The 26,218-nt window shown below is 37.2% G+C and overlaps 2 protein-coding genes across 7 annotated transcripts in view; one reads left to right on the top strand and one right to left on the bottom strand.

Annotated features, from left to right (window-relative positions):
• The window catches only part of SEL1L2 (SEL1L2 adaptor subunit of SYVN1 ubiquitin ligase), a 118,382-nt gene extending 107,756 nt beyond the window's left edge, over window positions 1-10,626 (bottom strand). For all 3 annotated transcript variants that reach the window (XM_060284611.1, XM_070043594.1, XM_060284612.1), the window contains exon 1: window positions 10,505-10,626. The gene's annotated coding sequence lies outside the window, so the exon portion shown is untranslated. The remainder of the gene's footprint in view (window positions 1-10,504) is intronic.
• A 237-nt stretch (window positions 10,627-10,863) lies between these two features.
• The window catches only part of MACROD2 (mono-ADP ribosylhydrolase 2), a 1,989,159-nt gene continuing 1,973,804 nt past the window's right edge, over window positions 10,864-26,218 (top strand). For 3 of the 4 annotated variants that reach the window (XM_060284445.2, XM_030872537.2, XM_060284442.2), the window contains exons 1-2: window positions 10,867-11,211; window positions 17,016-17,132. In XM_060284445.2, coding sequence (XP_060140428.1) covers window positions 11,166-11,211; window positions 17,016-17,132 — 163 coding nt within the window. In that variant the 5' untranslated portion in view covers window positions 10,867-11,165. Of the gene's footprint in view, window positions 11,212-17,015; window positions 17,133-26,218 lie in introns of all 4 variants that reach the window. The other variant, XM_060284443.1, reaches the window with a different exon arrangement.

Raw genomic sequence — 26,218 nt, 5'->3', positions numbered from 1 at the left:
AAGCATAAGTCTATTCATGTTCTTCAATGAGTAAACCCTTAAATGACTCCCCATTGCTCACAGGATCAAGCCCAAACTTCAAAGCCTATCACACAGTCTTTGCCTACCTCTCCCCCCATCAATTGCCGTGTTCCATCTTATATCCCAAACCATAGCAAACTGACATACTTATTTATAGACCATGCTCTTTTATTCCTCTGTGTCTTTGTTCCCTTTACCTGGTCTGAAATGTTCTCGTTCTCTTTTGCCTGCTTAGTGAACACTCACTAATCTTTCAAGATTCAGTTTATGTCCTTTCCTTTATGAAGCCCTCTGACTGCTCTGCACACTGGTAGAATTGGCCTCCCCGATTTGTGCCCTACAGTATCTTATAAATGCCTCTATTTTAATACCTACAACACTTTACAATTTATTCCCTGTTTACTTGTTTTTTTGTTCTAGACTCTAAGCTACTCAAGGACAAGGACTGTGTCTTAGATATTCTTCCCATACTCCTGGCATGTAACTTTTATTAAATATTTTTTTTCTCCCTATAAGTCAATGGCTTTTAGGATATTCAGAGATTTGTGCAACCATCACCTTAATTTTAGAACATTTTCATTACCCCAAAAGTAATCTCTTAGCCATAATCTCCTCAAATCCCCTACACCTCCCAGCTCTAGGTAACTAGCAAACTACTTTCTGTCTCTGTGGACTTGCCTATTCTGGACATTTCATCTGTATGAAATCACACAATATGTGGCCTTTTATGTCTAGTTTCTTTTGCTTAGCATAATATTTTCAATGATCATCCATATTGTACCTCATTTATTTTTTTGCTGAATAATATTCCATTGCATGGATATAACAAAGTATATTTATTATTCATCAGCTGGTGAACATTAGTTTTTTCCCACTTTTTGGCTACTATGAATAATGCTGCCATTTGTGTACAAGTTTTTGCATGGGAATGTTTTCAGTTCCCTTGGATACATACCTAGGGTGTAATTTCTGGATCATATGGTAATTCTATGTTTAATCTTTTGAGGAACTTCAAGGCTGCTTTCCAAAGCATCGTACCATTTAAAAAATTGAGGTGAAGTTCATAATATATAAGTAACCATTTTAAAGTGTACAATTAAGTGACTGTTAGTGCATTCACAACCACCATCTCTTTTTAGTTTCAGAATTTTTTCTTGGGTCTTCCTTGGTGACGCAGTGGTTAAGAATCCACCTGCCAATGCAGGGGAACATGAGTTGGATCCCTGGTCCGGGAAGATCCCACGTGCCGTGGAGCAACTACTGCAAGCCACAACTACTGAGCCCAAGTGCCACAACTACTGAAGCCCATGTGAACCTAGAACCCGTGCTCTGCAACAAGAGAAGTCACAGCAATGAGAAGCCCGTGCACGGCAACGAAGAGTAGCCTTCGCTCACCACAACTAGAGAAAGTCCGCACGCAGCAATGAAGACCCAACGCAGCCAAAAAAAAAATAAATAAAAAACAAACAAAAAAGCCCTTTTTCTTTAACCCAGAAATTCACTCTATATTCATTAAATAACTCCCCATTATCTCTTCTCCCATCCACTGGCAACCACTAAACTGTTTTCTGTCTCTATGGATTTGCCTCTTCTGGATATTTCACATATATTTCATATAATAAAAATCATATAATATGTGGCCTTTTGTATCTGGCTTCTTTCACATATCATAACGTTTTTGAGGTTTATCCAACTTGTAGTATGTTCCAGTACTTCATTCCTTTTCATGGTTGAATTCCATAGTATGTATACACCACAATTTGTTTATCGACTCATCCATTATTTAGGTTGTTTCCACCTTTTAAATATAATAAATAATGTTTTTATAAACATTTGTATACAAATTTTCAGTGTGGACATATGCTTTCATTTCTCTTGGGTGTGTTCCTAGTAGTGGAATTGATGGGTCATATGGTAATTCTAAATTTAACTTTTTGAGGAACTGCCAAACTGTTTTCCACAGTGGCAGTACTATTTTACATTCCTACTAGCAATGTGTGAACGTTCTTATTTCTCTGCATCATTGTCAAATCTTGCTATTTTCCTTTTTTGTTTTTTATTATAGGCATCCTAATAGATATGATGTAATATATCATTGTGGTTTTGATTTGCATTTTCTTAATGACCAATGATGTTGAATGCGTTTTCATGCATTTGATGGACATTTGTATAGCTTCTATGGAAGAGCATCTATGCAATTCCTTTGCCCATTTAAAAATTGGGTTTTTTGTCATTTTTTTGATGAGTTCTAAGAGTTATTAATATATCCTGAATACTAAACCTTTATTGAATGTATGATTTGCAAACATTTTCTCCCATTCTGTGGGGTGTCTTTTCAGTTTCTTGATGATGTCCTTTGAAGCATAAAAGTGCTTAATTTTGATGACATCCAGTTTGGGTTTTTTTTGCTTGTGCTTTTGGTGGCATATCTAAGAAATCATCACCTAATATAGGGTCACAAAGATTTATGTATATGTTTTCTTCTAAGAGTTTTAAAGATTTAGCTATTATATTTAGGTCTTTGACACATTTTGAATTAGTTTCTATATACAGTGTGCAGTAGGTGTCCAACTAGTATGAGATAGGTGGCTTTCCAGATGCCCTCACCATATGTTGAAGAATTATTATTCCCCTTCCCCATTAACTCAATGTTTTGGCATCTTTGCCAAAAATCTATTGACAATAAATGTGAGGATTTATTTCTGAACTTTCAATGACATTTCATTGATCTATATGTCTGTCTTCATGCCAGTACCACATTGTCTTAATTACTGTAGTTCTGTAGTAAGTTTGGAAATTGAGAAGTGTGAGTCCTCTAACTTTATCCTTTTTTTTCAAGAAGAACATTCATTTCCATATTAATTTTCAGATTGTTTTATTAATTTCTGCAAAGAAGTAAGCTGGGATTTTGATAGGATTATATTGAATCTGTAGATCAAACTGGAGACTACTACCATCTTAACAATATTAAATTTCCCAATCCATGAACATGGGAAGTATTTTAATTTATTGAAGTTTTCTTTAATTTCTTTTAACAATTTTTGCAGTTTCAGAGTATGAGCTCTGCACTTTTTTGTTAAATTTATTTCTAAGCACTTTATCTATTTCGATGCTATTGTAAATGAAATTGTTAATTTCATTTTTGGTTTGTTTACTGTGATGGTATAGAAATAGAATCAATTTTTGTCTATTAGTCTTTTATCCTGCAACCCTGCTGAACTCATTTATCAGTTCTCATAGTTTTTTACTGGATACCTTAGGATTTTCTGTGTATAAGATCATGTCTTTGGTAAATACAGATAGGTTTACTTCTCCCTTCCCAATCTTTATTTCTTTTTCTTATCTAATTGCCTTGGCTAGAACCTCCAGTACAATGTTGAATAGGAATGGCAAGAGTAGACAACCTTGTCTTGTTCCTGATCTTAGGCGGACCATATGGGGAAAGCATTCAGTCTTTCACCATTAAATATATTAGGTGCCAGTTTTTTGAGGATGCACTTTATTAGGTTGACAAGTTCCCTTCTATTCCTAGTTTGTTGAGTGTTTCTACACAAAAGGGAAGTTGACTTGTCAAGTGCTCTTCCTGCATCAGTTGAGATGACCATGTGGTCTTTGTCATTTGATCTATTGATGTGGTGTGTTACATTAACTAACTTTCAGATGTTATACCAACCTTGCATTCCTGGGTTAAATGCAAATAAATATTCCTTAAATTGAATCCATGATGAGCAAAGTATCTGAGGATTGGGTAAAAATTAACTCGCTAAACGGCCAGAGAAACAAGACTGGAAAATAATTTCCATTTTAAGATAGTAATTAGTTAGGAATCATGGAAACTTTGAAAGTAGAATTGATATTGTGGAAAGATTATAAGAGACTATAAGAATATAAATTAAAGCACTTTACCACTCTTTGAGTTCTATACTTTTCATTTAAAGTTCTAGAACTAGATCTTCATGATATTCTAGATTTAACAAAACTTAACCTGTCTCAAATATCCCTACTCTATAAAAATTACTGTAAGCCTTTTCTCATAGATTTGCTCAATCTCTCCCAGTCCACTCCTTCTCTCTCTCCTTCTCTCTCTCTCTCTCTCTCTCTCTCACTCACTCACACACACACACACACACACACACACACATCCTTCCCACGTATTGTCCTAAATAAGAGTATCATTACTATTTATCCTAATTGAATATTTTAAAGTAGTTATCCAAAAGTAGTGTTAATTAGGAATATAGTGAAGTTACATATGATTTTCTAATCAGCTTCCACCTTTAGTGCTAAAACCGCTCATAGAGAACCATAAGGACAGAAAAACTTACTTTTAATTGTGACCCCAAGAATTATCAATATCTCTATTAGCAGGGACAAGGGCTTCATTTTCTCCTAAGCAGCTCCTTCTTACTGTAACACAGGCAGAACTAGGTGGCTGGTCCACAAGCTTCCTCTTTTTAGGTCTGTAGGGGTCAGGACTTGGTTGCTAAGCAACAATTTCTTTACTCTTGGGCCAATGAGCTGCCAGGCCAGGAAGTTCCTTTCAACGGGGAATGAAGGCAGCTGATGGACAGAGCAGGCTGTGGGGAAGGAACCATATCTAGTTTCTTACTTCTCCGGTGAGAGATAAGTGGTAGTCTTGAAACAGGTGGGAGTTGCTCTCTGAATTCTGTTCAGAGTTGCTGGAAATTCTTATTTTTATGGTACCTCCAGAGATGCAAGCTGCAATTATGTGAAAACACAATTAACTAACCTGACATCATCCTTTAATCTAAGATCTCAAGGCTATGGTGGACAGGAAATATATGGACCAAGTCTGCTATGGTCCCCATCTTGGTGAAAATGTTTATACTCTGTTCAGGTAAGGAACTGCTGACATTTTACTAGGACCAAGACAAACAAATCCCAGTCATCAATTACATTTTTGAAAGAGAAAAACAAATACCATATGCTAACACATATATATGGAATCTAAAAAAAAAAATGGTTCTGATAAACCTAGGGGCAGGACAGGAATAAAGATGCAGGCATAGAGAATGGACTTGAGGACAAGGGGAGGGGGAAGGGTAAGCTGGGACAAAATGAGAGCATAGCATTGACATATATACACTACCCAGTGTAAAATAGATAGCTAGTGAGAAGCGCATAGCACAGGGAGATCGGCTCCGTGCTTTGTGACCACCTAGAGGGGTGGGATAGGGAGGGTGGGAGGGAGGGGCCTCAACAGGGAGGGGATATGGGGATATATGCATACATATAGCTGATTCACTTTGTTATACAAGGGAAATTAACACAACATTGTAAAGCAATTATACTCCAATAAAGATGTTAAAAAAAGGGTGTTTCATTAAACTTTCATTAAAAGGTGTTTAAAAATGCCTTCTTTACTCTCTTAAAATATATGGGCATTTTATGAATGAATACCCTTAAGGCTAGGACCAGAAATCAAAATGAATATTAGGTAAAGTATCGCAATATTAACAATACCCAAAGAATGGAGTTAGTAGAGAAATCATACCTAAAATATATCCAACTTTTACAGTGTGTTCAGGTAATTACTTCAGAAACAGATGTATTTATTGCCTTGAATTTTTAGGTTTACTCCCTGTATTCTCATTGCTGTTGTGACAAATTACTACAAATTTAGTGGGTTAAAAATAACAGAAAAAAAAAACAGAAATGTATTGTCTTACAGTTCTAGAGGTCAGAAGTCCAAAAGGATTCTTACAGGACTAAAATTAAGAGCAGACCTAATTGGTTCTGGGGGCTCCAGGGGAGAATCCATTCCTTGCCTAGAATCATCCAGATTTTAGTGGTTGCCCACATTTCTCAATTTGTGGCTACATCACTCTAATCTGTGCACAATCATCATTTGCCTTCTCCCCTTCTGTGGTTTAATCTCCTTCTGTCTCCCTCTTAGGACACTTGCGATTACATTTAGGCACCACCAAAATACAAGATAATCTCCTGATCTCAAAATCCTCAGTCATATTGGCAAAGTTCCTTTTGCCAAATAAAGTAACATTCATAGGTTCTAGAGATTAGGTCCTGGAGATCTTTGGGACCATTATTCAGTCTACCAGTGTCCCTAATATCTTTTCCTCTCACCAAGAGACTTCAAAATAGAACTGGCCCAACTGCTGTACTTTAAAAAAGTATCTAAATAAAATTTATTTAAACTCTTAATATCATCCACTAAACATTCTTCAAACAACCTTTTTTTCCAGTCCCCATTTGGATCCAGAATTATCAGCATCTTCCAGCAGATGATTTTGCTTCCTATTTTCATGGAAACTGAGGCCATTTGACCTATCTTACCTCGACTTCCTTCCTTTTTATTAAAAAAACATTTTTGAATCTCCATCTGTTCTTTTTTTCCTAATTCATCCCGAAAGATGAAATGCACTTCCTATATTCTAAATCCAAACTTCTCTCACTTTTGATTCTTTCCACATTTACTTTCTCTGGTACTTCACTCTATCTAACATTTGTTCTTTTCTCTTCTAACTTTTTCTCTCTCTCTCTTTTTGTTTCAATCTTTTTGTACCAATCTTCTTCTTAATTTAAAAACTCTTCATTCCACCTCTCCTAGAAAAATTTTCCCTTGACTCTCGTATCCTTGCTACTGCTATCTTTTCTACTTATCCCTTAGCCTCTAAACATCTTGAAAGAATACTCCTTAATCACTGCTTCTGGCTTGTTGCGTCTCACTTATTCTTCAACTACTTGTTTTTATTTTCACTAATTTACATAGACTATAAATCCAATTATCTTTTCTCAGTTCTTATCCTACTTGATCTCTGTGAGACATCTGACATTTCTGACCATAAACATCTTCTTGAAAACATATTATTGGTTTCTCTGAAAATTGAATTGCAGTTACTTTTTTACACTTTTGAACACAACTTCTCATTCTTCTTCTACCACTCCCTGCCTCATTCATTTACATGTTGAAAATCTGCTATATGCTAAAGATGAAAGGTAATACTCTTTGAGGTGTTCATTAATTTTATTTGTTAGTTCCTCTCTTGGTCTTCACATTAAATTAGGGGCTCACATTTTGGTGTCATGTGCTCCTCCTTAGTTTTGCCAGCATTTCTCTATGGATGCTCACTTAACTGTCAGTTATTCAATACATTTTTATTATGTGCCAAGTATTGTGCATTTTCTGTGGATGGTGAGCAACAAGATATATTTCCCGTCCTCAGAGAGTTTATAAGTCTAGAGTGAAAGGCAAATATTAATGAAATAATCACAAAAATAAATGTATAATTACAAACTATAAAAAGTGCTTTATAGGAAAATGAATGAGTACTGAGGACACAGAAGAGGAAGCTGTACGTAGAGGTCAGGTGGGATCAGAATCAGGAAGGGCTTTGCCAGGGAGTGAATTTTGCCAGCTAAACTCTGAAGAATGAGAATGGGTTAACTAAGCAAAACATGTCCTAGGTATAGTGATAAACATGTGAAAAGGCCATGTGGTGAGAATAAGACATGTTCAAGGAACTGAAAAGCTCTAAGGGCTGCTATGGTTGGAATCAGAGATGGGTGGTGGGGGTGGAGCATGGTAAAGCAGAATTGGTAGGTGATGGTCACTCCTAAATGATTCAGTTTTTATAAGACTGTGTTAGTCATCTTGGGCTGCCATAACAAAATACCACACACTGGGCGGCTTAAACAACAGAAGTTAGTTTTCTCACAGTTCTGGATGCTGGAAGTCCATGATCAGGGTACAGCATGGTCTGCTTCTTGTGAAGGCTCTCTTCCTGGTTTGCAGAAGGCTGCCTTCTCACTGGGTCTTTACATGATGGGGGACAGTGGAGTTAGAATGCAGGAGTCAGAGGGAAGGGGAGAGAGAGAGAGTGTGAACTCTTCTCCTTTTTATAAGGCCACAGTCCTACTGGATTAGGGCCCCACCCTTATGACCTCAGTTAACCATAATTACCTCCTAAAGACCCTATATCTAGATATAAGCACATTGTGGGCTATATGAATTTTGGGGGAACTCAGTTCAATCCATGGTAAAGTCCACCACAAAGTCACTGAATGATTTACAACAGTAAATTGACCTGATCACACTTGACAAGATAACTCTAGATTCAGGGCAGAGGGGTAAGAAAACTTTCCTGTAGTTAATAAATGTGGGAGTCATTTATGTAACTCAGGATTTTCCAACCTCAACGGTATTGGTATTCTTTATTGCAGGGGACTGTCCTGTGCATGGTAGGATGCTTAGCAGAATCCTTGGTTTACATTCACTCAATGCCAGTAGCATTTTTCCCTCAGGTGTGACAACCAAAAATGTCTCCAGACATTGCCAATGTCCCCAAGGGAGGCAGAATTGCCCCTGGTTGAGAATTATAGTTATAACTGAAGCCATGAATATGGATGAAATTATTCAAAGAATGAACTCCAAAATGTAATGGCTGAAAAGTAAGATGGGCTAACAAAGGAGGCTATAAAGAAATGACCAGACAGGAGGAAACTCAAAAGGCTGACAAAATTAAAGGAAAAGAATGCTGTCAGGAGGAATAAGAGGTTAATACTATTAAATGCTGCTGAGAGATCTTGTAAGAGAAAGATTGAAAAATGTCCATTAAATATCACATGAAGGCCATTGATTACCTTAGTAACAGCCGTTTAAGTTTATTTATAGGATAGAACCCAGATTAGAGTGGACTGAAGAGCAGAAAGTGGGATACAAGAAAATTGACACAACATTTTGGAAAGGAGGAAGTTACTTTGGAAAGTAACTTCCCTTAGCAGTAGGAGTGTGGGGTCACGGGAGGCATTTGTATTTATTTTTATTTTATTTATTTTAACATGTGAGAAACCTGAGAAAGTTTAAAAGTTGATGGATGGTCCCAGTTCTTTGAGTCAACATGAGATAAAGGATAATCAGTAGTGCAGTTCTTTTAAGAAAGCACAGGTGGCAGACTTCCCTGGTGGTGCAGTGGTTAAGAATCTGCCTGCCAATTCAGAGGACAGGGGTTTGAGCCCTGGTCTGGGAAGATCCCACATACTGCAAGCCCGTGCACCACATCTACTGAGCCTGCGCTCTAGAGCCCGCGAGCCACAACTACTGAAGCCCGCACGCCTAGCGCCTGTGCTCCGCAACAAGAGAAGCAACCGCAATGAGAAGCTTGCGCACCGCAACAAAGAGTAGCCCCCGCTCGCCGCAACTAGAGAAAGCCCACGCACAGCAACAAAGACCCAACGCAGCCAAAAATAATAAATAAATAAATAAACATTTAAAAAAAGAAAGAAAGCACAGGTGGAAGAACTGGCTCTGGGTTGGGGTGGAAACAGCTTCTCTGTTGTAACGGAAGAGAAGGTGCCCAGTATAATGCACTTTCCTGCACACATTGCATTTTGCATTTCTAACTGAGGACTCAATATCTTTCCCATTAAATCTGAAACTGCTCCTGTATTGCCAAATATTATTAATATTGCTATTTTCCTCAACTATACCGTGAAACCCTAGATTCTTTGTCTTTCTTATTCTCTTCCCCAAAACTATTTCATTACCAAGTTTTATTGATACTACCTTGGTAATGTGCCTTAGAGTCCCGCTTTTATTTCCACTGCCAACAAATGAGTGCATATTTTCATTATTAGCTCAAATGTCACTTCCTTCTTGAAGCTTTCCCTATTTCTCTCAAACAAATTTTTATGTACTTCACAGCATTAAAAGAAAAACAGAAGCAGAAACAATGTCAAAATTAACAAAATTATCTTACTGTTATTAATCATTCTCATGAGAGTGTCCTGTTACTCAAAACATTTCATTCTTTACAATTCTTAAGGGCCCCCCCTTCCTTCCTCTTATTATTAAAAACCTGTTCCAAATAATTATTTGCTCTTACACACCTGGCTTAAGTACAACACAGATAACACAGCACCCCAATTGTCAAATAAATGTGGATTCACCACATCCACCAAATCAGCCTTGTGTGATATTTAGAAACACCATAAATTTGGGGATGGGGTTACCAAACTTCCTCTAAATTCTAGGTCACCCTACTCCTATGGTGGACTCGAACGGAGCCGGGTTTTCAGATCACCTGCAGACTAGCATTGCCCAGATTCAAGCGAGCCCTTTAGACTAGCGCCTTAACTGAAGCAATTTGTGGGGGAATAAAACCGATAAGATGACGGGCTCTGGTTAACACCCACTTGAACTTGCTTTGATGTGACTTCTTTCCGTTTCCAGTATAAGGTTCTGGTTGCCCACTACTCCCCGGTTCTTAAACCCTTGAGTAGTTCAGTTTACTTTTGTTCTTTCCAGACTTCACCGGAGTCGAGTGAAATACATAATTTTTACTACAAGGTCAAGGAGCTGATTGTATATGGTCTGGAACCATTTCCTAATCCTTTCACTTCTTTCGGTTATATTTGCCCACCAAGAGGAAAGCTTCAGATTATCCGGTAAAATCCGTCCAGACGGGGCGGTGACAGTGAAAGTATACAATTCTTGTTGACTTACATCTTCTCCCACTTCCACTTCTTCCAGGCCCTGAGGCAGCTTTTCCCTGTCAGCGCGCAACCACCTGGCGCACCTGGCCCTTCCAGTAGGCCACGCCCTCGGGTTTTCCCAGCGCCGCGAAGCCGCAAGGAAGCGCCCAGCGCCACACGGTGCTCCCGCGGGGCCGCCCCACGCCCCGCCCCAGTCGTGAGCCACCTCCAGCCCCCTCGAGCCTTGGCTCCGCCCCCTTCAGCTCCCCAACGTCCTCGGCGTCTGGCCCGAGCCTGCGCCTGCGCGTGCGCCTTGGGGCCGAAGTCGGGGCGCGCGGCAGCTGGAACGCGGAGAGCGGCGGGCGGTGCAGCCAATGGGAGGCGGCGCTGGCTAGAGGCTGGGAGGCGGGGCCTGCGCGGGTGTTAGGTTAGCGCGAGGCGTGACCTAGTTGACAGGCTCTGAGGTGCTGCTGTGGTGGCTGCCGCGGGGCTGAGGCAGGTGGGAGCCGGAACCGAGTGCGTACAGAGGGAGGAGGGCGGCGACTGGAGAGCGGCGAGCGGCGCGGGACCCGGAGCCTCTTCCACTTTTTCCCTCCCGAGCGCCCCCTCCCACCCCTCCCACTCCGCATACACCCTGTTTGCCCGTGAGCCTGGGGAACTTGCAGCTTAAAGCCAGCCACCCCCACAGCAACATGTACCCCAGCAACAAGAAGAAAAAGGTGTGGAGAGAGGAGAAAGGTAACCGGCCCGTCGAGTCCCGGGGGGCGGGGGTGGGGTGGGGTGGGGTGGGGGCGGGAGTCAGGGCTGTGTGTGCAGCGGCGCCCTCCGCCCCACTCCCGCCTCGCGCCGGGCTGGCCGGTGCCGCCTCCCTGGCGGGTCCGTGTGTACACACGCGCGTACGCGCGCGCACGCCGGCGTGCACGCGCCGCCCCCGGGTACCTGCCGCTAGCACACGTGTGGGCGCACGCCCCTCTCTGCCGCCCGCCGCGCCCGGTCACCTTCGCCCCGCTAGCGGCGCGGACCGCCGCGCGGCGGCCCGCGGGCTCCGTACAACTTGTTCAGGCCCCCGCACCCTGTTCCCGGACCCCAGCTGGGACTTTCGGACTCCCGGCCCGGGTGTCCCGCGAATACGTGCCCACCAGCTGGCACCGCGGCTGCAGCTGCTGCTGCTGCTTCGCGCCCGCCGAGCCTCAGACGTTCACTCCTCGCCTCTGTCCCCTGTCTCCTGCCCATCCGCTGGCTGGGCGTCCCCACCTTCGGGTGTTCAGCCAGGGCCCCTGTTTCTGCGCCGCAGTGTGACTTTGAAACCTGGATCTCTGGGGGAACCTAAAACGAGTGGGTCTTGTCCGCGAGGCTAAGTGCAGTCAGAGAAGTCTGAATGGGCTTTTCTCTGCAGTGACTTCCTCTAGATTCCATCCCCATTCATAGTCTGAAGTTGCTCCGAGTAAGAGTATGAGACTGATGTCGCTCTCTGTGAATGAGCCCATCCCTGAGTTTCGTGCAGATCAAAGTTTATCCAGATCAGCCAGGTTGACGGTGACGCTGATGTCGATGAGACGCAGAGGTGTGCGACCCAACCCTCTTTTATCCATCTCCCTCCCTGTTTTTCTCTGGCATCATAGTTAGGGAATATTCCAAGGTAAAACTTGAGTCTCTGTAGTTTTTCTTTTCTTTTCTTTCTTTCTTTCTTCTTTCTCCTTCCTTCCTTCCTTCCTTTTCTCTTTCCTTTTTTTTAAAAAAATTCTTTAGCAGCTGATTGTACAGAAATGTAGTAAAAAGTATTCGCACTGCTACTGCTCTGTATCAGGAGTGAGGTCGAGTGAGGGAAGTGCAAATCTCTCCTAAGTATCTCATCTTTTTTATAGAACAAGGATAAAGGGGTGACTAGAGTGAAAGTTAATTTCCTTGATAATAGTTCTTTAAAATCTGTGGATTCTTATTGCAACTGCTGGTCTTTATAAATAAGGCCAAACAGTGGATGAAAGAAAGGGAATGAATATGGGGAAAAAAATCCTTTATGTAGGGGCCTACTTAAAACAATGCATGAGGAAGGGGATGAGGAGGGACTTTTTTTCACATTAACTACTGGGAAGATTTAACATAGCATAACTGAACGACCCAATTAAAATGGTCTTTAAATATTGACAGACTATGCCATTTAATTATGTTTTAATGATTATGGACATATATAGAACTAAATTTTGGTGTCGCAAATCAAATGCTGTTGAGAATAATAGGCTGATATATAAAGTAGCGTAAAATAGTTTTGCTTTGTTTTCGCAATAGAGGTTATTTGAGTTTCAACAAGGATTTACCTTGTAAACACTGAAAAATCTTTTATGCCCATTTTTATTGATGGTCTTGAAATGTTAGGTTTGTATTATTGATAATAATGAAGGCAAAATAGTGGAAAACATGGAGATTGTTTTCAATATATGAATAATTGATGAAATTATAGCGATTACTTAAGAACTATTATATTTTTCTGTCATAATAATGTTCCTAAAGTAACAATGTTACAATGATTCCTTCATTTAACATCTACACTGTTGGACTTTCATAAGCAAGCATTTTTAAAACTTTAATGTCTTGATTTTTTTTTCTTCTTTTACTTCTAATAATAGGGGAAAATATTACCAAATTAATATTATCTAAACAGAGAAGCAAATGCACAATTAAAGAAGGCAGTTAACAAAGTAAAATTTTCTCTTGTCCAAAACTGACATATTTTTGCATTAAAAGAGAAAGTTATTGTGACTTGAAGACTTTTTAGTGTGTCAGCATCTTATCAGGATATCTATTTTTGGAATATTTAGTAACGTATAATATTGTAAATCAACTATACTTCAATAAACATATATATATGCATATACATATATATATATATATATATATATATATATAAACCCATATGTTATACCATCAAGAAGGAGGTGAGGATTTCCAGGACAGTAGTTAGTATTAAGAAGCTGATGGAAAGCGTGACCTTTTTCTGAATTGTACTGGAGAGGGTGGTATCGTATTTTTGTACCTGTTATTTAAATCTAAAGGAAGGCTTACCCACCTCATTGAAATGTCAAGGCATTCTTTAAATATATTTTAACTCAGTATACCATCTACTAAGCACATCTGCAAAGGTGAAACATTCTTTAAGGAAAAGTTTTGTGTAAAGCTGAAGAAACTGTGTATATGACTGTGTCCCCCAGTATGTTTCATCGTTTAAATAAATAACTAAGGAATTCTCAAGTCCACATAGGTTAAATAAACAGTGTTGATTTAATATTTTGTGCCCTAGTTCAGAACCACTCAATGTGTATTATCATTTCAAGTACTGAAAGTTCAATTCTCAGTGTTTTATCTTATTGTCTTATTATTCATCTTCTTTTTTTCCTCAGTGTCCACACTTAAACTTTTAAGTAAATGGAATGACAGAGGCCAGGTTGCATTCCCATATGTACTTCTGAGACTCACTGAAAATACAAGTTGCTCCGTAATATCTTTCATCCTGATCGTTGATATTGCTGTATTTCCATATTAGTGATCTGAACTTTTTTAGTAGTGCTTTGGTAAACACTAGTCGTCACTTTTCCTCCTCCGTGTGATTATTTCAAATTTACCATTCCCTTCAAGTTTCCTATTCCATCAAGACCTTAAGTTCGTATGCTCAACAGATGACATTGCCTTTTAATTCACGGAGAAAATACATGTCATATAACATGAACAGCCCTAACATTTTCCATAGTCTCTTTTGTTTCTTTACATGTCTGTTGTTCTTTCAGCTTTCTTCCTCTTTTAGAGGAAGCACTTTTCATCTTTGTTTCTAAGGATTAACCCCTCTGTGTGTGCCCTTTATCTCATCTGTATTATTTGAGATCTTGTACTATCATTTATTCTCTTTTGGGTATGTTTAGTTTCTCAGTGTCTTTGAGTTCCTCTCCTCATCCTATAACAACGATCAAGGAAGGTAGCCTTCCTTCCACAGGGCTTCACCTTGGAGTTGCTGTTCTCACTTTCCTTCTTTTCCTCAGTCCCTCAAAATCTCCTGGATCTCAAGTTATGTTCCAAGGAAACTAATGTTCCTAAAATCATTCAGTGATAACAATGATGATGGTACTCATATAAAAATAGTTACTATTTGAGTCCTGTTTGTGTGCCCAGCACTATTTTAAGTAACTTACTTGGATTATCTCATTTAATTCTCACAACAACCCTGTGAGGTAGTGTATTTTAAGGTCAAGAACTTATAACACCTTTTGCCTGGGTTTGAATCCTAGTTGTACTGCTTACTAGCTGCGGAACCTTAGGTAAGTTATTCAACCTCTCTGTCTTAGTTGCCTTATCTGTAAGTTGGGAATAATACCTACCAACTACCTGAAAAAGAAACTGAGCCATAGAGAGATTAAGTAATACAAGATCACATAGATTTACATGATTTGGTGTTAGAATCCAGACAGAGCTGTTAACCATTTTGTTCTCTTTTCAGTGTTGTTCTTGACCCAGTTGATAAAAACCCATGGCTTATTAATTTTCATTCTTTTTGATCTTTCTGTAGCAATTGACAAGATTTCCCCTTTTCTCCTCATTAAAACTCTTTTCTCTGCTGGTTTCCACTTCAGTGGGACCCTGATTCACCTTGTACCTTCAGTGACATCTAAGTTTTATTTCATTTTTTTTCCTCTTTGTGTTCACTCCCTAAATGTTGTTTGTTTGAGGTTTGGTCCCCTGTCTTACCCTCCCCAATGAATTTCCTGTAGGCCTAGAATTTTAGGTTATAATTTCCAAATCTCTAGGCTAGATCTTTCCTGAGTTCCAGATTCTTGTTTTCAACTTGAATGGTCTAGGCATCTTAAATTCAATATAGTGTTGAGTATTGTAGTATTGTGATTTGAATATATCACATCTGATGAAAATCTTGTTTTTTGGTCTCCTATTGTGGCTGAAGAAAAGCCAGTTCTAGGAGCAGGGAGAAATGTTGGTTGCCCAACATTTTTTCACTTGTGCTTACCTTAATACTTTCTGCAGTTTATTTCTGTGAAAGAATCTTTTAAAGTGATTTTTTTATGAGGGTTAGATTACCTAAAACTAGATGCTGTCCTTAAATCCATTCATCTAAACTACAATACTTTGTAATATGCTGAAAGAGAATTGGAGAGTGAGAGTATGACTGTCAATTGCTCTACATTGTGGCGATCTTTGGTAAAGTAAATATATGATACATGACAGCTGACATACAGAATGAGTGAGGTTGCCAGTGTCAGTTTATATATTGAATATTAGAAAATCTTAATTTATTTGTAAATAAATCTAATTTATTTCCTTAAGTTCGAAATAAATAGAATTTTTTAGTTTGTTCCCCCAGTATCCTAGTGGGTCATTTTATGTACCTTCTAGGATATGAATAGTCAACTTTGACTATTAGTGGTGTACTTTATAGAATAAGATTAAATGGCTCGGCATAGTATACAGATTCCTGTACATTTTCGTTTTAATTCATGTTTCTAGTTACTTTTCAATTCTGTGGCCACTTTCCCTCCTCGTAACATATCTTGCAGCTTCATTAAACTATTCGTATCTCCTTATCTTTGTTTACATTGCTCTACTAGTCTGAAATATCCTTATTTCTTACCTCTTCATGGCAGAATTCTACCTGTCCTTCAGGAACGAGCATACATGTCACCTCCTTTGGGAAGCTTTTCTTGAGAAGGTAGTACAGTATGGTGTCTAACGGTATAGGCTATAGTTTTTTACTAATGGAGATATCTGAGTGAATTTTAATGGAAAGCTCTCTTGCTTTGGACAAACTGCTGAACTTTGATGTGCTTCATTTCCCTATCTGCAAAATCAGGATAATAATACTATCAGTTTTGCTGAGTGTTGGGAAGATTATTTTAATAAAATTATACATGTGAAGTACCTGGCACACAGCGTGTTCTTTATAAATAACATCAACTATTGTTACTTCAAAGTGTTTAAAATGTTTTAATCTTATAATCAAGATTTATAAAGTATTGTTTATATCACCTCCATAATGGTATTATTAATTGAAAGGGCACTTTTATTTTTGATGGCATTGTAGAATTAAGTAAATATCTTGGTGGCTGCTTTTCTTGTGCTGTTAGCATTTGTACTTATTTGTCTTAGGATTTTGTATTTATGTAGCTATTATTTTTTATCTTATCCGTATCCTCTTATGTCTTGTGAACTCCTCAAAGTTAAAGGTCACCTTTGTACCTGCAGTGTATAAACATATCACCTGGCACATAGTAGACTGTCAGTAGATGTTTAAAAGAGTTTACTTCTTTCTTGGACTATCGCAAGAACGTCTTCCTCATCAGGCTTAGATCTTATTTTTCCCCCTACTAATGTAGTATTAATTTGACACCTTTTAACACTCAAATATGGAGTCATTAGATTTGATTTTGGTATTCTTCAAGGCCACACCAATTCTTTGGTTAGTTTAATGTGGTTAATATTTAAATTGTAAAATAATTCCTGAACTTAAAAGTTAAATACAAATGGAGATTCTGCTTTTATTTTGCAAGAACGTTTGCTGAAGATGACCGTAGAGGAGAGACGCAAAGAATACCTAAGGGACTATGTTCCCTTGAACACCATCCCATCATGGAAAGAGGAGATGAAGGGCAAGAGTCAAAATGATGGTAAGTTTCTCAGAACATTTTTCAAGTAGATACTGTTCTCATTGATTTATGACTTCTGCAGGACAATTATTGATAGAATTGAATACCTGGCATTTAATAAAGAGATGTCATTTTTGCTATATGAAATAATTGGCTGTCATTTAATTGCTTTTAGCAATCTACTCTGTGTTATTTAAACTTAAATTATTTTAACATAATTCATGTTTGGAGATATACCACATTTATATTATGTACTTTTTTATAGATACTTTAAAAAAACTATTCTGTAGTAGTTGTTGGAGCAAATGATATTAGGGATATGTTGCTTTAGTGAGATGGCCTTTTGAGTTTCTTTTGATTTGGTTCATATATATCGCATTTCTTCAAGTTATTTTCAGGATTGGATACAGTTGAAAGATAGTATATTAGGAAGGATAGAGAAAAAACAAATAACATTTCACATAATTTAAAGAAGAGTATATATTTTGTATGATGTGCTATTGGTAAAGTATTTGTATGGTAAAATTTACTCACTCTCAAAGTTTTTATGGTTTGATGAGACTCTAGATAGTTTGACGGAAAATATATGTGTTAGCATATAAATGAACTGTTAAGTATTGAAAAGGTATATGGAAACAGTTATAAAAACAACATAATAGATTTAATAGAAGTTTAATATGTTATCTTTGAATGAACACTCATTGGTGTTAATAGTCTGAATGTGAAATTTAAGAAGAAACAGGGTGCTTTTTAGAATACATAAATGTTTCAAAAGAAAGATAATTTTATGAAAGGGACTGAGGACATTCTAATTTCACAGGTTGTGGTCTTAGATTGGTGGAACTGTAGAGTATACTATGGACCCGGAACAAGAAGACTAGCGTGGAATTCCTGTGGACAAAATCTGTGGGAAACAGCAGCCAAATTAGCCTTTGGTGTCTGTGAAGAGAACATGCTTATCTGAGTGTTTGGGCTTTAGAGGGAATTTTGTTTTTCTGGGAAAGCAAAGCCTTTGAGTTCTTTTAGAGCTAACTCTGCCTGGAAAAATGTGTGACCTTGGGCAAATGGGGTAGTGGCTGTATCCCAGGTTCTATTGGGGTCACTGAACAAGCTGATTGGGATGTACACGTCTGACCTGCTTGCCCAGTGTCTTCAGTAAATGCAGTTGTTTTAATAATGGGCTAATTAAGACATCATTGAGAGAAGGTAGTGCTGTGTAATGAAAAGAATATAAATCAAAAGGACAGATCTCTGGGCCTTGACTGAACTAGGGCCATATGCCTCTTCATGGTTGGGTCTGTTATTTATTCTTTTGTTTATGAGAAGCTGGTATTGAATACTTCAGCTCCACTTTTTGTGGCAAGTGAATCTCTCTTTCACTTGTGCTTCATTCATCTGATTTTCTTTCTTCATTGCTGTTGTAGGTGGTCAGTTTTCTAAGGATGCAATACCTGATGATCTTCTTTAACAGATTTTGCCACCTGAAATAGAGGTAGATTTCTGTTGTTGCCAGAATAATTGAAAAAGCAATAGTGATACCCAGGCTGCATTGCCCAGTGTTGGGTCTGCTCACCTCTGTGTAGAGGCTTGGCCTTTTTATGTTGGTTGCTTCTATTTGAATATTCAGCACGTGGGAGTGTAGGGTTGAACTTGGTGGTTAGAGAATTCGGAGTTGGATATTTTCAGAGATAGCCACAGCCCAAAATATTTCTGCCTAATCAGAGACGATACATCGAGTAACACCTCACATTGTTATTCCCTAACAAGAGTCTGTATATTTAATCCTTTCTCCCAATATGAGCTTTACAGTGGTTTACAACTGCTCTCTATATTTCGTTTCTTTCCTTCATATTTTTTTGAACTTGAAAGTTCTTCATGAGGAACTAGGTGGTGTACTCAAAATTGTGTTTCTATTAAACAATATCTTATTTCCATCTAATGTTACTTGCTTCTCTCTGTTGTGACCTGGAAATTGGTGACTGGTCTCTTCTTTTTTTCATGAAATGGAATGACTCATTTTATAAGTAATAACTGTTAATTTCTTTGCGTTATATGTATCTTTCATAGTGCTTTGTTGCAGCATTACCTACCCAGTGCTCAGTTACACTAAAATATTAGTCAAGAGAGTTTTAGTATTTTATTAGTTTGAAAGATCCTTTAAAAATATAAATCTTTAAAAAATGATAAAGGACAATTGTAAAGTTACATTTTTATATTTTATTTCTAAGTGTTTAAGCCACTGCTTATAAATATATATATATATATAGGTATTGATATTTATAATAGTTTAATCTTTTAAGTATGAGACTTCAAACTAAGTTTTAAAAGAAGTCTGTTTATAATTCTGTGTCATATAGTTTCTGATTTGTAGGAAAGGAATACTATTTATTGGGCTAGCACAACATGCCTATTTTAAATTTAGTAGTTTATCATTATTACCTATGTTTTTATAGAAGGCCATGTATCATGGCCTTGATATTCATGATTACATGGAACGTTCTCAAGCTATTGTTTAATAAGTTTTTTTCTTAACTTTGCTCAGTTTTCTTTTACTTTAATTAAATGCTTCTTGTTATTTTATTGTAACAAAGTTAAATAATAATGAGAGGAGTAGTAGCCAGATGTATTTGTCATAATTTTAATTTTAAGTTTTCTTAACAAAAGGAAACCAAAAATTGCCAAATAATATAAAAATCAATGTGCAGAAAAGAGGAAGCAAGTAGATAATGTTTTTATTTTGATTTACTACTTTTTTTTTTTTTTTAAAGAAGATGTTGGGGGTAGGAGTTTATTAATTTATTTATTTTTGCTGTGTTGGGTCTTCGTTTCTGTGCGAGGGCTTTCTCTAGTTGTGGCAAGCGGGGGCCACTCTTCATTGCGGTGCGCGGGCCTCTCACTATCGCAGCCTCTCTTGTTGCGGAGCACAGGCTCCAGACACGCAGGCTCAGTAGTTGTGGCTCACCTAGTTGCTCCGCGGCACGTGGGATCCTCCCAGACCAGGGCTCAAACCCGTGTCCCCTGCATTAGCAGGCAGATTCTCAACCACTGTGCCACCAGGGAAGCCCCTTGATTTACTACTTTCTTAATATTGGAGAACTAGGGATCAGCAGAGGAAAGAATGGGAGATGATTACCAAAAAAACCCCATTTGCTTATTGTTCATATTTATATTTTTCAACTACTATTAGTAAATCTCTGGAATTATATGCTTCTAATTACTTCTTCCTCTGTGTTAGCAATTCTGTAATAATTCTATTTCATTTGTCAGTTGCTGTGTTGTAGGGAATTTTAAAATGCTTGTCTCTCTATTATATCTGTGTCTCTAGCAACTGGAATAGTGCCTCATGTGTAGGTGTGCTCAGTCAGTATGTTACATAAGAATGCCTCAGAGGTTAACAGTCTACAATGGACAATTCTTTTTTCTTTATTTTTTTCAAACTTTAATATGAGCATTTAAAAACATATATAAAAATAGAGTACTGTAATGAACCTTTCTGTGCCCACCACCCAGTTTCAACAGTTAATGATGGTCAGTTTTATTTCATGTATATCAGTGCTCCCTGCACCTTTCTCCCAGACCGTTTCAAAGCAATTCCTGTATATCTTATCAACTTTATCTGTAAATATATGTATGTGTGCCTATGCATGCATCTCTAAAAAGGTAGGGACACTTTTTTGTTGTTTTAATATAACCACAGCACTCTCACATCAGAAAATTAATTCTTTAATGTAATTAAATGTCCAGTTAGTATTCACATTTTTCTCATTGTCTAATAAAGAGTTTTGCTTTTTTTTTTTTTTTTTTTTTTTGCGGTATGCGGGCCTCTCACTGTTGTGGCCTCTCCCGTTGTGGAGCACAGCCTCCGGACGCGCAGGTTCAGCGGCCATGGTTCACGGGCCCAGCCGCTCCGCGGCATGTGGGATCTTCCCGGACCGGGGCACGACCCCGTGTCCCCTAGCATCGGCAGGCGGACTCTCAACTACTGCACCACCAGGGAAGCCCAAGAGTTTTGCTTTTTTGTACAGTTGGTTTGCTTGAGTCAAGATCTAGTAAACAAGGTTCACATACTGATATATTTCTTACGTCTCTTTTAATCTATAGTTTCTTCTCTTTCTGTCCTTTTTCCCTGTTGTAATTTATCTGCTGAATGAAGTAAGTTATTTGTCTTACAGAATTTTTCACATTTTGGATTTTGCTCAGTGCATCTTTGTTTTGTCATTTAGTGTGTTCCTCCGTCCCTCTATGTTTCTTATGAGCTGGTAGTTAAATTCAGAGGCCTGATCAGAGTTGGGTTTAATTCTTTTTGAAAGAATACTTTATAGATTATTGTACCTTCTTTTTGCATGATGTCTGGTGATCGCTCTCTGTGGTGATAAGACTGATCGCTAGGTTCAGTTATTGTCTGTCTAATCCATTCTTTGTAAAGTTCCCTATCAACTTTTTCCCTCATGAATTTAGCAGCCATTGATGATTGATCCATTATTTTATTAGGGGTTGCAAAATAGTGTTATCCTAATTTTATCATTCCTCCTTCGTTTATTAGTTGGACTTCTGTAAAAACTTTTCCTTATCAACTTTTTTTTTGTTTTCATGCAGTACAGTTTATACAGAAAAGGCAGAATAAGTGCTAGATTTCCTTTTATTTACCAGCTTTTGGATTGAGTTGGTTTCCTGAAATCCTCCAAAAGTAGCCAAAGAGTTCTTTCTCTTTAAGTTTTGACTGGCATTTTGAATCTTTCTCTTCCTCTTTCCCCATTCTTCCTACCCCCACATGCGTTAAATGGGAATGCCTCATTTAAAGTATTGTGCCTGTACAAATACATACAATTACTAAAATGTAGTCCTAGGATATAGTAGAAAGGCAAAGATAGATATAGATATATCAATGGATGGATGGATATGATAGAAGGATGACATTGCTTCTTTGTAGGGACAGAAGTTCAGTTCTCAGGTTTACTTGTTATGTGTTCTGTTCTCTTTTGCTACTTTCCACGCTGAGGTTCTATTAGAATACCACTCAGAGAAGCATGACTTTGTCATGCTTAGGCTAATTTTCTCTTACTGTTTGGTATCAGAGAAAATAGCTATAGCTGTAAGTTTAGATTGACTGTGAATCTTTACTTTTAATGTTTATATGGAACAGTAAGGGATGAAAAATACAATAAATGATGAAGGTGAGTTAAGTGGAAACTATAAGCTATTTTATTCAGGTATGACAAAATATTAAAAGGGTCATTTAGAAAGAAACTTCATATTTCATATCTTATATGTAATATTCAAATCTGATTTATAGGTCATTTGAAAACACTTAACTACAAAAACCTGAACTGTGAAGTCTTTGTAAGTCTGAATTTCCATTTTTTGAGGTGTATAGAAATATTTTGAGATATTTGGGTTGACTAGGGGCATGTGTGTAATCTTTCTTTTGGTTAACTTAGAAGCTCAACCTCGTTCGCTCTCTTAAACTAATTTCTACTTTTAAATGATTTTCATAAGAGGTGATGGCTGACCAAAGAATAAGTTAAGTCCAAATTGCTGAGTCTCTCCATCACACTGAGATCTTATTTCAATGTAGGTTTTGAATTTTGTTATATTTTACGTATGTCCTAGGTTGAATATTGATATTCAGAAATCATCAAAGAAAGAGTATCTTAATCATATTTCAATCCCAGTGCATAGTCCAGTATTTTTATCCTTAGTAAATTAGCAATAACTATTTTTTTAATGTCAGTATGTTTATTAATCACCAGGAATGAGGAAATAAGAATATAATTATGTTGCTGAATATTATATGGAGAGGGGTAAGGGACCATATGGTAAAACAAATTAAAAAATTTTAATAACTATGATGAGGTGGGCTTTGCCGCAGATTTTAAAACTATATTAACTGCATTATTTTATTAAATATTTGATGTTGTTGGTTGGAAGACAGGCCACAATTTAAAATGACTGAATAGTTAGGAAAATGGTATTTATAACAGGATGGAATTCAGTAGGCTTATAGAAATTGGAAAGGAATGTTTCCTATTATAGTCTTTTGATATTGATCCCTTTTTATATTATTTTCAGTTTGAGCACTATAATTTAAAAGTAAAATAATCTGTAGAAGCAGAAGAAAGCTCAGAGCAAAACATCTCAACTTTTTAGGTACAAGTCATTTATTTTCAGCGGGTGGTGATTTATTTTCCCCACTTGTATGACCTTAAAATGAATTTAATTAAAAAAACAGAAAGCTATTTTTGCCTCAAGTAACTAAGACCACTCTAGCTTATTCTTCAAACAATTATTTGTGAAGTTTCCATTACGTGTAAAGATGTTGCACAAGCAGAACTTATATTAGAAACAGTCATTTTTCACTCCGAAAGTGAAAAGTAGACTAGGATAAAGACTAAAATCCTAAATGACCTGAATTCTTCTATGATCTTGCCCCTCTCCTTTTTGGCTTCTTATTATATCACTCCCTTCCTTGGTCTCTGCATTTAGCCACACTGTCCTTTCTTTTTCTGGAATGTATTGTGCTCCTTCCCACTACTGGGTCTTTATCTGGTTGTTTTTATCTCCACGTCCTTGTTAATTTTTCTCAGCTTTCAGTTCCCAGCTTGAAACCCTTCTATTCTGTCTGGAGTCTTCGCTGAAACCTTACTTTGGAACAGTTTCCTATATTAAATACTTTCATACAGCTATGATCCTTTTCATACAGCATTAATATCAGTTTGTTTTTAATGTACTCAATCATAGGATTATCTGATCAAGATCTATCTCCTTGTAAGGTTAATTACTGTGAACACAGGGACCATGTTGTCTGTCGTAACTCTCCTTTATATCTGTGGCATCTAGCATTATGCTTGTTGCACAGTAGATATTCAGTAATTATTTGTTGTGTGAATTGAATAAATGATAAACTATTTGCCTGATGGTATTTTCATGCATTATTTTCTGTCTTCCCACCTTTTCTTCACTGTATTGTAAAGATTCATGTGGGAATAATGGGCTTAGAAATTAATCCAGTTGCTTTTTAATGTAGGTAATAAATACTTTGCATCTCTGTAATATAAGGTTGGTTTTATTGTTTTAAAAGTTAGATAGCCTAATGATAAACTACAATTAAGGTTTTACAGAACTACTGTATAGATATTTAACTAGTTGACACAAGGACGAGGATTTATGTTATGTGTATTCATCAGCATTGTGTATTATTATTTATAGTACTTAGTAACTAAACGTTATTTCAATTTCTGTGAACTTAAATGTCAACAGAACTTAAGTTAAATGAGTGTAAATGTAGAAACTTAAGCCTATTATATAATAAGATTTTAAAGTGTAGAAAAATCTTAAGGTATTACCATTGTAAATGCATTTACTTTGGCATTATTGATTCTTGACACATAAAACAACTGTAAGAAATTATATTAGTATTATATCCTGCTTAAGCCCTTTACTGAGTTAGTTGGTTTGCTTCAAAAAAGAACTTGGCTACAGATAAAGAATTTGGTTTCCCATGGAAGAATTAGGCTAAGTAAGAGAATTTTGAGAATAAATAGCGTTCACTTTAATGTATAAAAATATTAAAAATTTTTGTGTAATGATATTTTGTGTGAAGGTGTGAACATTGGTTTAGTCAGACATTTGTGAAGTAAGGTTAACTTCTAAAATAGAGAAAAAAGAATACGAAGAAAAGAACATATAGTGATTCATAATTTACTGCATGGTTTTGTTTTTCCTCTGCCTTTATCTCACTCTTGGTCTTTTAAACTGTTTTCCAACACTATTTTAACAACACATAAATAAGTTTTATCGTACATTGCACCGTGTACCAAGTTCTATGTAAATTGTACTTGTATTTAAGCTTGTTTTTAAAATAATGTAGAAACAAAAATCAAACACCTTTTTTTTTTGATACATATCAAGATGACCCAGTGTTGAAAACACAAGATGAGAAGTTCTTTCTGTGTTATTTTGTAAGTCTGTAACTTCACCACAGATTGTGTTAGTTTTCCTTTTAACCCATTAAATGAATTATACTAGTAAATATGGTTTTACTTAAATACATTGTGGTTAGTGCAGACCAAAATGAGATAGGTTATAGACTGGTGGTAGCCAAAGCCAACCTTTTCCTTTCTCCCCACCCCTGTCCCCACCTTGATTGTCTTTCTGTATAAAAGAGTCTTTATAAAAGTCTGTCTTCTTTTTTCAAATATTTAGTTGTTACATTTTTATATAAGTATTCAAAACAAGGATTTGAATATAGTTTACTGTTTTATTGAAGCCTTTGATTTAGAACCAAGTTGAGAATTACTGATGAAACAAGTAACAAATATAGATAATAAAGTTCAGTAAAAGTCCATATGCCTGGCCATATGCATGCCAGGGCAGAAGATATATGAGCCTTTGGAGGTTTGGAAATATTACGGCTTAGTTTGGTCTAGGTCCAGGGCAAGCCATGGATTTCAGATTGCTAGTTGTTCTCTAGAGATTGGATTAGGATATATTCAGTTTTTTTAAGAATCCAGACTATCCCAACATGGAGGTGATTCTCCCATTAAACTTAGATTTGAGATTGTGTCTGCCATATGAAAATAACAGAGCCAGAGATTTTCCAAATTTTATACTTCTCCTGTATTAGTGATTCTGTTGGGGTAAAAACTTTCAGGGTTTTGTTTTGTTTTGTTTATTTCTGTATAAGTTGAGGCTTACTGTTATATACTCATCAGGTGTGTAATAATGGGAGTGATTTTTATTATTTTGATAAGTATATGTATCTTCTATGTTAACTCTGGGAATGCACAGGTTTTGGGATTAAACGTGTCTGTCATCAAATCCCAATTCTGCTGTTATATACCCTAGTCAAAGAACCTGTGACCTCCCTAAACTTGTCTCCTCATATGTTAGTTACCCCATTGGGGCTGTTTGTTTTTCCTTCTTAAGGTTTTGAGGAGAACTAATTGAGAGAGGACATCAGTGTGTCTACATAGCTCCAAAGCCTTCTCTTATTATAGAATGCACCTTCCCCTTGCATGAAACTTTTTCTGACTCCTACTCATGTCTGTGCTCATAGCCAGTGTATAATAGAAAGTAGACTTTTTTCCTATGCTTGTAACTGTAAATAC

Source organism: Globicephala melas, chromosome 15, assembly GCF_963455315.2.
Source record: "Globicephala melas chromosome 15, mGloMel1.2, whole genome shotgun sequence".
Taxonomy (NCBI): Eukaryota; Metazoa; Chordata; class Mammalia; order Artiodactyla; family Delphinidae; genus Globicephala; species Globicephala melas.
This window is presented reverse-complemented; position numbering and strand designations above follow the sequence as displayed.